This window comes from Falco biarmicus, chromosome 7, assembly GCF_023638135.1.
Source record: "Falco biarmicus isolate bFalBia1 chromosome 7, bFalBia1.pri, whole genome shotgun sequence".
In the NCBI taxonomy this organism is placed as follows: Eukaryota; Metazoa; Chordata; class Aves; order Falconiformes; family Falconidae; genus Falco; species Falco biarmicus.
In genome coordinates, this window is record NC_079294.1 from 50273419 (window position 1) to 50289815 (window position 16397).

The following is a 16397-nucleotide window of genomic DNA, read 5'->3' on the forward strand; positions in this document are numbered from 1 at the left end:
AATGACAATAATTTGCATACCCTGCTGCTGGAAAGATCCTTCTCTCAGAAGGTTCAGAACCTGAGGTAAGTCAGAAGTGTGGGCAACCACAACAGCGGGCTTCAGACAGTCTGGACCCTAACGCTGCCTTCCTCGGCAGGGTTAGACAGAATTGTGATCATCAACTTTCACATCTTTTCACTGTTCTTGAATCACTACTAAAAAACTGGCATCCAAGTGACAATTTCTTGGCTAAAATATTTAAACACCCGTTCAAAATAGCATTTAGTACTTCGAAGTCTTTTAAGTTATGGTCTGTTACCAGCATGCACACTTGAACTGACTAATGATTTTGATTAACGATGAATGGCTAGCTCAGGATTATTTGCATGTTATTATTTTTCACTCCTCATGAAACTTTACAGGTGTTTAGTCCAGCAAAAGGAAGAGAACATCAGTGTATATCATCCTGGCAGTCAGGCTGTCATCTATAGCCCTTCTCAGAGCCAAAATTTCTAAGTCCTCCTGATTCCCAATTCTGATCCTCCTTCCCACCCCTCTTGCCAATACAGGGATAGTACAAGTCTAACTACTTTCACACTCTGTCCACCCCAAGGTTTTACTCTCCTCATACATTCATAATTTCACAGAATCACAGGCTGGTTGGGGTCAGAAGGCACCCCTGGAGGTCACCCAGCCCAACCCCCTGCTACAGCAGGGTCGTGTCCAGGCGGGTTTGAATGTCTCCAGAGAAGGAGACACCACGACCTCTCTAGGCAGCCTGTGCCAGGGCTCTGTCACCCTCAGAGTAAAGAATTTCTTCCTCACGTTCAGATGGAGCTGCCTGTGTCCCAGTTTGTGCCCGCTGCCCCCTGCCCTGCCGCTGGGCACCACTGAACAGAGCCTGGCCCCAGCCGCCTGACTCTTGCCCTGAAGATACTTGTAGACGTCGGCAAGATCCCTCTCGGCCTTCTCCAGGCTGGGCAGGCCCGGCTGCCTCAGTCCTTCCTCATCAGGGAGATGCTCCATTCCCTCATCATCTTCATAGCCTCCCCTGGCCCCTCTCCAGCAGTTCCCAGTCCCTCGAACTGGGGAGTCCACAACTGGGCACAGCGCTCCAGATGCGGCCTCGCCAGGGCAGAGAGCGGGATCTCCTCCCTCCACCTGCTGGCCACGCTCCTTCTCATGCCCCCCAGGATCCCACTAGCCCTCCTGGCCACATGGGCACGCTGGGCTGGCCCACGGGCAACTTGTTGCCCACCAGCACTCCCAGGTCCTTCCCCGCAGAGCTGCCCCCAGCAGGTCAGCCCCGGCCTGGGCTGGTACGCGGGCTTGTGCCTCCCCAGGGGCAGGACCCGACACTTCCCTTGGTTGACCTCCATGAGGTCCCTCCCTGCCAGCTCTCCAGCCTGCCCAGGTCTCGCTGAAGGGCAGCGCGGCCTTCACCAGTCAGCCACCCCTCCCGGCTTTGTATCATCCCCAAACTTGCTGAGGGCGCGCCCTGTCCCTTCATCCAGGTCACCCTTTTCCTGCTGATGTACTTGAAGAAGCCCCTCATGTCCTTGCCCTCCCCCAACAGATTTAGGACCTTAGCGTTCCTTGTCACTCCCCTGCATGTTCTGACCACGTCCCTATGTTCCTCCCAAGCGGCCCGTCCTTTGATCCACGTCTCATAATCCTCCTTCTTCTGTCTGAGGTTTGCCAGAAGCTCCGTGCTTGTCCATGCAGGCTTCCTGCCCCACTTCACTCCATTTCCTACTCGGGGGGATGCACCCATATTGAGCTTGGAGGAAGTGATGCTTGAGTATTGGCCAGCTCTCTTGGGCCCCACTACCTTCTAGGGCCCTAACAAACTCATAGTTAACTGCCCGTAAAGTACTCACGCATGCACCAGACATCAAGATAAATCAAAATGCAAATATATTTGTAATGACAATTCTGTCATCAAGCATCTTCTCTGCAAGTCAAAGAAACAGAAGCCTAACAGTAATTTAATTCATATACGCAGCACATTTACCTTATTGGCTCCAAACTGTACTCTGGCTTTTCCTTTGACTAAAGTGGCATTGATCTGCATGATGACTGATTCTATTGAATAGGCACTGCTCCAGCCCTGGAGAAGGAAAGAAATATTTCTATATAACACGTACTCACTGCCTTTGCTCACCTTGCAAATCTAGTTTGGAATGTGTGCTTAGGGATTATTTATTTTTTTTCCACTCCCACACTCCAGTTTCAGTTTTACCTACTTGTTCCCAGTTAACTTTTATTTTCCAGAGAAAATCTGGAAAGCGATACACAGTATTAGTACCAAGACCCTGCAGTAAAAATGAAAAGGCTGAATCACACATTTCCAAGACACAGCGAGGCAGAAACAGGATTAACTCCATTGTTACAGCATTTACAAATTTTCAGCAATGTCACAACAGAAATTACAGCTTCTTGTTGTAAGCAGAAAAGATTGCAATCTAATGAAGTCATCCAGTGAGCTATGACAATTTTGCTTCCACGAAAATTACTGCTCATCTCTGGTATTGCTTTACCTTTCAGGGTTCACAAAAGTTTCTGCCAGAGCCTGCAGACATCTACTTTGTTCATTTACTACTTAAAGAGAAAGCCAATCACACTGTCTACGCAAGAGTGTCTATGCCTAGAATCCTCTGCATTCCCCACTTCTCCAGAGCTCACTTTGTGCAGTAGCAGAGGCTTCTGGAAAAGAAAACAATGCATCTTGCTCCTCAGAACTCACTCTTTACACTGGCTTCCTCCCAGAAATTCTGAGAATTCAAAGTTGATGTGCTCTCACTTCTTGCCTCTTCCTCAGACCTCTCGTAAGCCATCCAAGATCTCACACAAGATCAGCAAGGCAAATCTTGTGGGACTATTTCACCATCTTTCCTTTGGAGTGTGTAATTTATTCCACACAGGGATTCTTCAACTCGGGGGAAACACCTATTTTCATTATTTTAAAGCATGCTTTGTTATTATCCAGATAACAGAGCCTGTGTTCACCTGTTTAGTAAGAAGTTCCATGCATAATGCACCTCCACCTAGGACATACCTAGAAACAAATGTGAAAGAAAATATATTTGACATCAGCAGTTAGTGAAAAAAGATGAAACTGTTCACACAGCCACACAGCATTTTAAGCTCTTGCAGGCTAATTTGTTAATTTTTTTGTTCACATAAAGCTGAAATGCCCTTTAACTAGTAATATATTGTAACTAGTTAGCCATGTTATACTTACATACAGAAGAATAGCATTGTGAGACCAAAGGAAAAAAACATAATTCCTTTGCTAATGACAGTTAAAAAATCAGAAACCAAGCTAGTCTACACAACTGTACACAGACCGTGAAAAAAGGAACGTTGCTTTTTATGGCTACACTCTGCATATGTAGTAGTGACATATAGTTGTAAAAAACCCAAACAAATTCACTTCTGTAAAGAAATTTAACACAATTCCAAGCAATGAAGGTATACCTATAAATCAAAGATGTAGACAAATGAGATTAGAAAAGAGCAAGTGAAAGCCTGCTCTATAAACCACTTTCTAGTTTCAATCACGCTTAATCACACGTTTGCTGACTGGGACTCGGCAGTCAGAACACCCGGTCATCACAAAACCCGGACTGAGGGAGCAGAATTTGCCACTCCGAGAAGATAGTCTCCCCTATGACAGAGGCATTCAAACAACATAGATCTGTACAACATCCCTAGGGAAACAAGCAGTGAAAACCTTCAGGGCCATTCTTTCTTTCGTTCTACTGGGAAGTCCAAGTATAACAAAACCAAAATCCAAATGAGCTTTCTGGCATCTGGCACTGCTTGTTTACTTTTTTGGTAGCAGCAACCCTCAGGAACACTGTTTAACTGCACTATTTCCTGAAAGCAAGAAAGACACACAGCAACTAAAACCAAACCAGATTCAGCACCAGCTATCGCAGACCACGATACTTTCAAAGGTACAGGTATCACCTCCTGTCAGTGAGAGATGCATAAAAGCCTTGGAAGGTGAATTTAATCTTCTCTCTATGGGTATATACAAGACAGCACTACAAATACGTTTTAGATGCCTGTTACAGCACGGTGTCCATTGAATTTAGTGGGTTTGTTTTAGCATTTGAAGAGTTTTTAGGCAAAAGCTTTACAGCAGGGTTACCAGCAAAAGTCAGTTAAAACTATACGACAAGTTTAAGGCAACCCAGGGATCAAGACCCCTTGTCAAAGTAAAAACTCAGAGCACGTTACAACAGAAGCAACAGCGACGTTAGCTATCCACAGAGGACAGTTCCTAAACTTTATGGCAGGCACAGATTCTTTCAAGGCTTGACACAAACAAAGCAAGTCAAAGCGGAATTGCACCCAGCTGTTTGCCTACTATTAGCTCATCGCTTGAGAAGCAAGTCTCGGTATCACACTGAGCTCTTCACCAAACTCAAGGTTACAGCTGCTCATGCTCTTAAAAGTCTACATGGTCCTCTCGAAACGTTCCCTGCAAACCCAGTCAACTAGTCTCAATTGTAACATTTTTACCAGAAAGTAAAATTTCCGTAAGGCAGCTCACACCTACCCTCCTGTGAGCACAGGAGATACCACTCGCACAAAGGGAGGATCAAAAGGGAAGTTATCCTGAAAAGCATAACAAAAAACAACGTTAAGAAACATCCCGTGCCATTGTTTTCCTATCCAGGAAGTATTTCATTAGCCTAATTTGGCAAATCAGACTTAAAGCAGTAAAATTTAGCAGTAAAATTTTTCAGTTCTCTATAAAGCACTTTTTCACAGTACTGGCTATAAAGCAGTATTTGGGAAGCTTTAGTGCCAAACTTAAAAGTGGCATTTCCACCCCCCCACCCCTCCCTTTTTTTTTTTTTTTTTTTTTCCTTTTTTAATGCAGCAGCTTCATCTTTACCCAAGTAACAACTGAGGGTCATTTCAGTCACTTTCTATGGTAAGCTACAAATGTAACCCCAGCATTCCTTCCCATAGACACATACCTTAAAAGAGAAGTTGAGTAAAATGTATTCTACACCTTCTTTTTCTTTTAAGACCTGAAGATCACTATGCAGTGGGCTATCAGGATCAACCCTATAATAGAAGCAGGGGTGAGATCCTAGTTGAAGTGAATATTTTCACTACCTGTAAATAGTAATTACTCTTAAAGAGCTCCTTTATGTACTTGTAGCTTACAAACTGTAATTTAATGTGAACTGTAAAAAACTCTGGCTCCCTTTACAAAGTAAACACGTTGCCATGAGATCAGCATGGAAGCTTGCTGCAACACACTACATTCCCAATACTAATCAAGTGTTACTTGAACATAGTTAGCACAAAATAACCTTTTTTTTTTAAATAGCAATTTTAATTCTCTTCAGTTCACTGGAAATCTGTGTTCTGAGAAAGGGGGCAGGGGGATTTTAACAGGAAGACTGTATGATCTAGTTTTCAGTACGCAGTGAAACCTTTATGGAATATGTTATCGTAGCTCTGTATCAGCTGTTAGAAGTAATCCGCATCAGCAGAATTACTGAAGCCAGCAGCTTCTACTCAGCAGAATTTCAACAACTGTTTGTTGCAAAATGCTGGTGTTGAGCAGCCTACACTAATGCAGACACTACTGGGTTAACCCCACCCAGGCTCTTACACCCCAGCTTTCAAAAGAGAGGAGTCAAAAAAGGCCTGCAGCAAGCCAAAAGCATACATTAGACATATGTTACGGGCTATTACAGCCAATCCTCTGCTGCAGGTGAAACCAACAGTCATCTGTCCCCACCCTACCAGTGGGAAGGGGTTTCAGAAGAAAATCTCCCAGTGCCCCACAACCCATCGTATCCAGCCACAGCTTGTACTAGGCCAGTTCAGTTACTTGCTCTAGTAACGATACCGTTCCTTAGTCAGACGGGCTCTTTTCTCTCTGACGTTTAGCCCCTCAACTCGTCTGCACACACGTTGGGTTTTTTTCAGACACTTTTTGCTGTGACAAACACACAGTATTTCTTCTCTTAGTCATTCTGGAAGCCATTTGCTGCATGTGCTCCATTTTCTCTTTATTGAAGGTAGAAAATCAGACCTGTTCACGGCACTTGAAAACAGGTTTCAAATCCCTGCACAGCAGTTTGAGCACTTCGTTACAGAAGCGCTGAATGGACAAGGCCTCCTGTAATATGGCACAGATTTTTCTGACACACGTCACCCCTGCCATTTTCAGCTTCCAAACGTTCACACGCCTGTGATTACACTAAGGAAACAAAACTGTGTTTCAGCAGCTGGTGACACAGCCATACAAATCTTACCACTAGGACACGGCAACAGTTCCCACGGGCAGGTCAGCTAGTGTGCTGAAACAGCTTGTGCCCTTACACGTATTGACCATGACAGATCTGAACTGATGGAAGTTCTTTCATCCACTGCCATCTTCTGCAGCCACCCAGCCTAGCCTGGATAGGCTTTTCCTTCCTACAGGTTATCTTGTAGGATAATGGCAGGTGATCCTGTTACCAGGAATAATTTCAATATGATACCTCTAGAATTAAAGTTATTGGACTACGGGTACCACAAGGTGAGTTCTCATCTAGTACACACAGTGAAAATCAGAAAAGAGCAGACAAGTAATAATTATGCTGTACCTAAAAGTTTCAGTCCTATGTGTCTGCTCAACTGCAGAAATAAAGAACTAATGAGACTAAGACCGTTCTGTTCCTTCTTACATCGTGAATGAAACTACAAGTTGCATTTTCTTGAAATTAAAAACAAACAAAACCACAATAAAATCATCCAGACAAAAAAATTTCATCATTTAAGGCTTCATATTTTGGAGTAGTTTTGGAAAGAATTGAACAGTAATGAGAGGTACAGTAATACACACTGTGTTGACTGTGACAAGAGGGTTTGTTTTTTTGCCAGCTCAACTACTACAGTTGAATCTGTGTGTATTTCTCTATACCAGAACTGTAGCGATCGCACACTACTTTATATGTTCTAGCTAGAGATTCTCATCTGTCAGAAGCAAGAATCTCTGCAGCAATAAAAAAAATGGATTCTTCAGGACATAAAAAACTTGAATAACTTACTTTAGAAGCTTAACATGCCATTCATACAAGCTGTCATTTACCAGTTCCACTGAATATATCCCTGTAGAAATATTAGACAGAATTAATTATGCACTAAAAGTTTACAGATTTTGTTTACAGTATTACAGATTTTGCAAAAACATTCTTTGTTTTTAAGTACAAACACTGTCAGTAGATGTAAGCAATAGATAAAATACTGAGATACTGATACTGAGGCAGATCCTTCCTTCAGGAAGCAGCAGCAGCTACTTCCTCCAGAAGTAGCAGAAGCACTTCTGCGCAAGACAAGGAAAAAAAGTCCTTTCACTTCTATAAAAAAAAATATCCACGTGAATCAAAATGTTTTTCTGACACTCAACCATTTCCCCTTCTCCCAGCGCCCCTTCAAACTTTCCACAGCTACAACTCCAGCTTGCTTAGTGCTCAGTATATTTTATACCCAGTACATGACCAACACACTTTTAAAACACTTAACACACAGTCTGAGTATGCAGCATTATATCTCATGGGTTCCCGTCTGTACTGGTAGACCAGGACAGAACACTGGATAGCATGTGGAGCAAAAACCCAAAAAAAGAAGATACTGTATTGGATGAAGCACATTCCCAGCAGATGACCAAAGAAACCAGAAAAAAGCATCAAAAGAATAGTTGTTTCTGGCAGCCAGCTAGTGGTATTCAGCAGTTGGTAAGTTTTAAGCACATTAAACAATAGTTATGCATTTCATTCAAAGGGAAGGATGAAAGGTTATCTGCCGTTTTCTCGTATGTTCAAGCTTCCTTTTGCAGCGGTTCACAAGCAGCCCAGGAAAAAACAATGAATCTTTAGCCATCAGACAAGATTTAGAAAATGGTATTGGTGATGTTCAAATGTCTAATCCCTTCCCCCATGGACTATTGATGCGTACACACTAAACAACTATTATTAAACTTGCTCTTGTTAGCTGGGCCAATATTTAACAGTGTATCTGTTGCTGACATAATTATTGGGAAGACATACGCAAATCAGGAATCAGCCTAGGATTTTTGAAGGATATACAACCCATAGATTGCACTCATCACATTCTCTCCAAGGAATTATAGTATTCATTTCTGAGAATTATTATTCCAGAATACATTATCTTGCCATTGAAACTTTTAAGCATTAGTACTTGGGAGTACAGATACCATTTCAAGCTGCCCAGACACCTTTCCTTCTCAAAGCATTCTAACACTAAGTAAACAAGGTAAAGAAACCATGCTTGTTCCTCCTTACCATAGCACCACAAACAGTGGGTACTGCAGTCAAGATAATGATTTCAAGTTTTTTTTAAGTCTAGGACAACAAAGCAGGTCTGAAAATTTAGTCACTGTGCTCTCTCCATCTCTTTCAATCAGCAGCTAGTTCAGAGACACCACTCATTTCTGTTCAAGGATGAACAGAAGAAGCTATTAAGGCCTTTTTCCAATTTCCCAGATTCAAGGATGTTATTTTCTGAATTGCCCTTAGTGTAAGTGGACACCACGAATTGTATGAATTTCAGTTTGTACCGCTCCAATATAATAACAGAAGAGTTGGCATTCAGAACTCCGCTCATTGTCAACTCCCATTAATGATGAATCTATTCCACCATTATATCCAGAATATTTCTTCCACCTACCTCCAAAAGGGAGTGAAGACTGGAAGAAGCAGCCTCTCAGTATTAGATTTGCCTCCTAGCACAAGTATTAAATGCTTGTTAAAGACAACAGAACAAGTTACAGTAAGGATGCTGACAATATCCTAAATAATGGAAGATGACAAGAGAACTTCTATCAGCTCGTTTATTCACTAAGCCTCTATCCCTATTCCTGTGTTCCTTCCATCGCCTCAGAAGTCCTGCTCTTGCCCAGCATTCCTGTACCAGTCCCTCATGTTTTGCTAGCTTCCTTTGAGGAATAACTTTGGCTCCCCTCCAGAGCTGCACTGTCCCTAAACCAGAAGCTGTAAACAGGTTCGTCAGAGACACGTGCATAGTTCAGGACCGACAAGAACGCACCTTAATGGAACAGTGAGCTACCTAATGTACCCTTCAAGCACCCACGTTTTGAGCTGAATAGTATCTGTACGTTCTCATGAACAGCATCAGAGTCGCTCGCTATCTTGACACAGAAGCTTCTTAACAACACTACCCAAAGGGGGTGGGGGTTTAATAGTGAAGAGGTGTTATCTGGAACCAGCTCATGTGTTTTTCTTAATTTAGGCAGTAAGAGGGAAAAAAAGTTATTGTCAAGAAGAATTTGCCTGATTAGTATGGATTCCTGAAAGGCCTTTAAGGCAGCGAAGGGAATCAAGGTAGGATCCCCTCACTTCAAACACAGGAAGTTTTTTGGTTTGCCTCTCGAAGAGGCTATCCAAAGAGGTGATGCAGTACAAGCAAGCACACAGAACCATGAAGCAAGCAAAAAACTGAGATGAAAAGGCAGGAAGAAAAACAACGCCTTCAAAACACAGGCAAATGTCTTACTTGTACCAACTTTACTACAACTAGAAATCCCACGTAGTCTTTGGATAAAAGCAGTGAGTTGAAGACACTATATATAAACAACACAGCCGCTAAAGATACTAATAGGAAATATTTCATTTATTGTCTCCAAATTCTTTGTTCATCCCCCTCCCACCCTAGCCTTCCTAAATGACGTTAAGGCCTTTGGGAATTCTTCCATATGAACTATCCAAATCTTCAACTTTGTATTTAGAAATGAGATCATCTTAGTTTGGAGGACTTGTGACTCCTATTATCAAAACAAACTAATGAAACCGTCTAATTTGTAACATAATATCTTAATTTGCTGGAGTAATTTCTGCTTCTGTTAATTCATAAGAAAATAGCATTTTCTGTTTGTTTTTAAGGGTAGTTCTTCACCTAGATTTTCCAGTGAGATGAGCAACTGTCCTGTTAACAGCAATCTTTTGCTTTAACTCCAACAGTAGCATTTCAACCAGTAAAGGAACTTCAGCTCAAAAATGCATAGTACCTTGAATATACACCCATAACTGAAGTCCTGACAATGTTTTTTAACGCTAGTTTTGTATAACATAGTTTAAAAGAAAAAAATTTAAAGGACTATTACTACAAGTACTATTCACTTCAGAAGTCCTGGGGGTTGTCCCATTGTCAATCCTGAAAACATGTAACCTCACATACACTAAAAGTGATCCTTATGCAACTGAAAAACAGCCTTAGGATTTTCTGGCTTCTATTACAAAAAAAAAAAAAAAAAAAAAAAAAGTAGTGTTAAATTACCTTGCAACAGTTACCAGAACCTTTAAGTTTCACAATGGTTCCCTTTGTGTGTTAATAGTAGGAAATTAAATTAAGGGAAAAAATGGACCATGGAGCAAGTACTCAGAACAAAGATCACATTAAAAAAACAGAAAGCCAATTATCTACCATGCCCCTGCTCACATGGTGACAGTTATCTAATAACCAAAGACAGAACTAGGCTATAAAAGCAGGAGTTTTGTGCAGAGGAGAAGAACTGATATTTAAATTCACTCAAGGCCTAAGAGACTAAATGAAGCCGTAAGGAATGAATCTAGGTAAGTTTTATAACAAAGAGCATCATTTACTGGCAAAATTTAATAGATGTATCAGTAGGATGGTGTTGCAAAGCAGAATTGCCATCAGTTTTAGAGCGTCAGCCTTCTTTTGACACACTTCATTGCCATGTTTTAGAGATCGACACAAGGCATCTAGTTGCAGTCTTTTTACATATTTCTGAGTCATAAGCTAATAATATGTTACTACATTCACCCTTTAGTATCTCAGCTTTCTTTACGGTTTAGCAAGATGTACTTTATCTCATCATTTAGAGTATGCTTTCCTACATCAGGAGTTCAGTCTTCTGTGACTAAGATTTTTTACTCACCTAAAGCCAAGAAATGGCATTATTAAGGAACCTAAACCCTCACCTCAAGCTACGCTTTTATGGGGGCTCCTGGTTGTGCCTCCAGCCATACCGCTACACAGTTAAGCGCCATACAGTCTTTATAGTCACGTAGATTTGTTACACCCAATCCTTTTTCTAACCACAAAACCAAACCCTGAAGATCATACGTGGGCAGTAAAGCATCCCTCGTGACCTAATACAGATCTATTTCTAGGCTCTTCCTTAGAACCACTAATCCGTTCTTTACCAGATAGACGGTAATTGGGGCATAGCAGCAAGCACTCAGCTGCAATAAAGCCTAAAAGAAGTAGGCTGCATTGTATCAACACTAGGTTACCCGATCAGATTTATACTTCAGACCTTTTACCACTGTCCACAGTACTTCAACACATAAAACTATTTACCTAAAAGGTAAATACAGCAAATCAAACAGGAGACTCTTGTCTCTTCAACTCTGTCCTTTTACACATGAATTAAAATGCCATAGCCACCAAGTGAAATTAAAGCCCACTAGAAATAAACTAGAGGATAATTTCAGAAAAGTAACAGATAGATTAAAGTTTAGACTGACTTTCTAATCAGGCACTCCTGCTCCTAGCCTGGCCTGCACCAGGTTCTCATACCTGGCTGCAGTGATGGCGTTGTCTATGCAGCTGACCTACACGAATACAACTTGCCTGAAATCCATGTAATTTCTATTTCTCATATGGTAACTCTCAGAAAAATCAATATACCCATCCCTTTGCTGAGCTAGTTTCAATACAGCCCTTATATGGAGCAAGTGGAACAGCCAACCACCTGTCTACCTAAAGCTGATCAGTGTTTTGTTACTCAAACAAATTTAAAGGACAAGTTTGTTTTCTGTTGCCATTTGTAACCTTATTCCAAGGAATACATGGAGCTCTGGATCAGATTAACACAACCAAAAAACCACAAAAGTAACAGCAGTGTAATTAAGGCTAAAACCTCTGTGATAACTAAACCTTCTGCTGTTAAACACAAATCCCCGTACAGCAAGCATCTTCTTGTGAGCAGTACTACACACTGTTAGTGGTCAAAGCTTTTGCCCTACATGCCTGGAGAGCTTAATTTCAGGTAGATCTGAAAAGTCAAGAAGTCCCACAGAAGTGATTTTGAGTTGTTCTTTCTAGTCATCCACCCCAAGAGCATTCTCACAGTTACACCATTCCTGTAAATTCTTGTATTAAGATGTGCATAACAAAAAGAAAGAATGTTTTAGAGGATATGCATCCTGACTTCCCTTTTCTCCATAAATACACTCTCTTATGTAATGACATTATATGTAATGTATGTATCTATGTATTCTTGTGTATATGTGCACACATATACACACATATATACACACATATGACAACAGAACGCAGAAGGATAAGCAGAAAGCATTTGCTAAGAGAATTCTTCTAAAGCGTATTTTAAGGAGGGAAATCTGAAGCATTTTACCTGTTTTGTAACTCTGTGATCTATATATATCCCTGAGTTCTTTCATAAGTCGATCTGAAGCCTGAACTGACCCAGAGACTGCACCCTGAAACAAACAAAAAAAACTCCAAATAAGTGAAATGCAGTATTTACAAAGAGCTTTATTTCCATTACAAAGTTACACTCACTAGAAGGTATTAGGAATATACTATTTTCTGCATTAGGATTAGGTTTTTTCAAAAGTTACACATTCTAGTGAGCAAAGACTACCGAAAAGAAACAAGACACTCCCTCCAAAGCAACACATTGTAATACACTACTATATGGTATAAGTGATACAAGCTTTTAATCAAGGTACAACAGACATTTTTTTCTGTAAAGGCATTTAATCCCTTTGGCATTTTGATTTCCAAGATGGACACACAGTCTATTTCTGATAGAAAAATATTTCATTTTATATTCTGCTTTTATGTACTAGAAGCAAGAGTAAGACTAATCCTAAGAACAAGCTTCTGCACATAAGGTTTTACTGTTTTCTCAGAAGTATATTTTTATTTGGTTATGAAAAAAAAAAGGTACAGGGGTTGGGAAGCATCCACTATAGAACAGCAGCTTCTGGATGAATTAAGACCAGCCAATATACTTAGAAAATGCAGAACAAAAGCAACACTATTATTTGCAATAGAGTGGGAAGAAAAAAAGTACCCTCAAATGCCTACACAGAGGAATACTAAGACAAGTAAACGTCAAAATACCAATTTATTTTTTTATTATTATTATTTGCCATACTTTTTGTGGTTTATGCAACCTGGGCAGAAATCGCCTCTGTTCTTCTAGAGCTCAGTTCTGTGTTACTCAGCATCTCAAAGTGATAGAAAACTTAGCATACGATTTCTGAACATGGTATTTCAGCCTGAGAGACAGTGCTTAAACAAAAACCAGAAGTGACATACATATAAAATATGACTGGCTCTAAAACCCACCAGTTATTGATGAAGCAAGGAACAGTTATCAAGTAACTGATGTCTACTTGTATCAACGGCTGCTGCACTACGTGTATTCTGCACACATCCCCAACGCTGACAGTTCTGTGGCCTTGGCATTACATTTTGTCCTGATTTTCTGAGCTTTAAAGTAAGGACAGAACTTTTTCCTCTGACAGAATTAAAGTGCTTATTTAATGGCCACCAAAAACACCTACTACACTAACTCTCTCCAATTCAATGCCAAACCTAGCAGGAAAGATTCTGATACTAATCCTTAGGTGTTACATGATTAACCTGCTTATATATTCTACCCAAAACACCATTTTACATTTCTGGAAAACAGAGATATAAAAACTATCATTACAAGATTTAAAATATGGAAAAGGAATGAAGACTTCAAATGAGGTAAGGTAGTTATCACCCTGAACCTCAACCCCAAGAAACTCTGGCTTTCACTGGCAGTCCATTCCCAAAAGGAAGAATCTTTATTGGGACCCATGCAGTTCTCTGCTGCTGCTTGGACTGCGGCCAGTCCCACTGAAATGCAGGCTAATACATGTGGCTCACAAACACGGTTTCAGGATAAGGAAGGAAAAAAAAAACCCAACAAAAAAAAAAAACACACCACAAACACCACCAAACAGAAAAAGCCCCCACCTAGAATAAAGTTAATTCAGCCTCTCTATATGAAGTACTGAGGTATTAGCTTATGGGAATGTTTTTCCTACTACAGCTAACAATTCGAAGAGAGATTTGTTTCTCCAGTTTCCTTTCAGACACTATGAACATCTACAAACAGATCCTTTTTTGACAGAAGTGTCAGAAAAGTATTTCTGGAGGAATCTCAAGCAGCTGTGACCAGAGTCTAACACCTATCACCCCTGTTTGCCTGAAGTCGGCAGTGACAATATATGTTCTACAAGGTCTTAATTGTAGGATCAAGCTATTTCTTAATAAAGATTAAATATCAGTAAGTTACTTGATGCTAAAGCCTCCACATACTCCTTTGTCTTCGCTGTTCAGTAGCATCATATAATATGTTTAGCTTCACACTATAGTGTGCAGACTTAAACTGTTCATTTTCATATTCCACTGGATTTAGTTATGCAGATTTCTGAAATTCCACTCGTTTTTATTTAGGGACTGGTATGAAGAATGAATTTGTAATTAAATATGCAAATAAAAGGCAGCTCCTTTTATCTGATTAAAACAAAAGCTACGTAAAGACAGGGCTCCAGACAAGTCACTTCTTACTTTACTGAAGCCCCTTGTCTACAGAGCAGTATCAAAGAAGGGATTTCTCTTCCTTTAACAGCAAGCAAATTAAGTTTTATGAAAAGAACCTGGTTCTTTAAATGTTATTTGCAGATTACTATTTATATGCACTACTTGCAGATTAGTTGGAAAAGAAAGCATTACACTTAACAAGATAACACAATAGAGTGTTAACCACCGTTCTCTGTACAATTGCTGTGCTTTTTCAGACCTGTACTGGGAGTATTAAGGTTGAGACTCATGGATGTGTTGAGTCCCCAGAAAAGAAACCTCCAAGAGAAGTGTCAGGATTTTGGCTTTCCTCTGTGCAGAGCTGTGCAATATCTTTGCCTCATTTGCCGTATTACTTACTGAAAGAAAGAATTCTCTTAGATTTTTCACAGAATATCAACCTCTATAGGCAATTTAAAAACAACTTTGATTCTCAAAGACATCCTGTGGAAAACTAGTTTCCTCATTGCATCTTTATTTCTATCAAATTAAGCTACTGAATTTCTGTACATAATGCTGGAAGGTCACCTTTGCCTATGAAAATTTAAGAATCTTCTGCACTGTAGTAATTTAAGAAGCAAAACTTAACATACCCACATACTCCTGAGTGCCATAATAACTAACTGCTAATAAACAGAAGTGGTATTAAAAAAAAAAGTTAGTTTTAGTACGTGTAAGCTAGCCTCAGTAGACTTTGTCTGTAACAGTGTTTTTCACCCTTTTTTCCTAGGACTTTCTAGTTGGGTTGCCCACTCTAAATATCATTAGGCTTGCTACTCTAAGCAATCGATAGGCTGCAAACTAGTAATCTATGATCGAGAGAGAGAGGCTAGCAAGCTTAACTTAAGTAGTTCAGCACAGCAGCTTGCTTTACGTGCTCTGAACCACCCTCGGAGGAAGTCGAAGAAGAAGCCTGCAGAGATTAACTGCTACACCTCTTGGTAACTTGATGTCAAACACCACTGCTTTGAAACACAGCATCTTCATTCTGGTGTCACTTTTGGTTTTCATAACTACTGTTAAAGTGCAGTTAAGAAGAGTGTACTTACTACTTGGATCACACCACTGCATGATGTAGTACAGCAGTGAGTTCAGTTTTGACTGTAATGGTACTAAAATTAAAAAATTCAACTTTCAATACCTTGCTATACACAAATTATAATTTCAAAGACCGAATTCAGATATAAATAACTGAGTATCCTTCTGAAAAAGTGGGACTTATGACTCCAAGGGAGATAAAGCTCCCATTTCTCCAGAGATCAAGACTCACAGTTGCCTTAGAAATAACTGGTCAATCACAGGATCTGACAAGTATCGGTCATGTGGGGTTGACACAAAGAGCAGAAATGCAAAACCATTTGATATGTAAACTGAAGAAGTTAACCAAGGTGCCAGACAAGCCCCAAGTGACTTTTTTCTATTAAACAATCACACAGGCACAAAACGTCTCACTCTATCATCCTCTCCTGTACAAGTTTACTTGTGGTTCTCCAGAGCCATGAGCAAGTAAACTGGAGAAATCCCTGCTACAGGAGGTAAACTTCTATGGGGACAACATACCGACGGATGAGAGCTGCAAATAATGGAGGCACCTGGCGCATAAACTCCCAGAGCCAAAACGGTTGGGCATGAAAAATACTCATGAGATACACTACTACAAGTTTGTCCTGTTCTCAAACTCCTCCCCCTAAGGACATGCTTCTGCCTTTGTCAGAAATGTGAAACTTTGGTCCAAGCCAGTG

The 16397-nt window shown here is 40.5% G+C and overlaps 1 protein-coding gene across 1 annotated transcript in view; it reads right to left on the reverse strand.

Annotated features, from left to right (window-relative positions):
• Nucleotides 1-16397, reverse strand: part of UBE2Q2 (ubiquitin conjugating enzyme E2 Q2) — a 52421-nt gene that overhangs the window by 2882 nt on the left and 33142 nt on the right. Inside the window, exons 6-11 of the mRNA XM_056345649.1 lie at nt 12425-12509; nt 7053-7113; nt 4980-5070; nt 4553-4611; nt 2992-3040; nt 1997-2092 (exon numbers count right to left, since the gene is read on the reverse strand). Coding sequence (XP_056201624.1) covers nt 1997-2092; nt 2992-3040; nt 4553-4611; nt 4980-5070; nt 7053-7113; nt 12425-12509 — 441 coding nt within the window. The remainder of the gene's footprint in view (nt 1-1996; nt 2093-2991; nt 3041-4552; nt 4612-4979; nt 5071-7052; nt 7114-12424; nt 12510-16397) is intronic.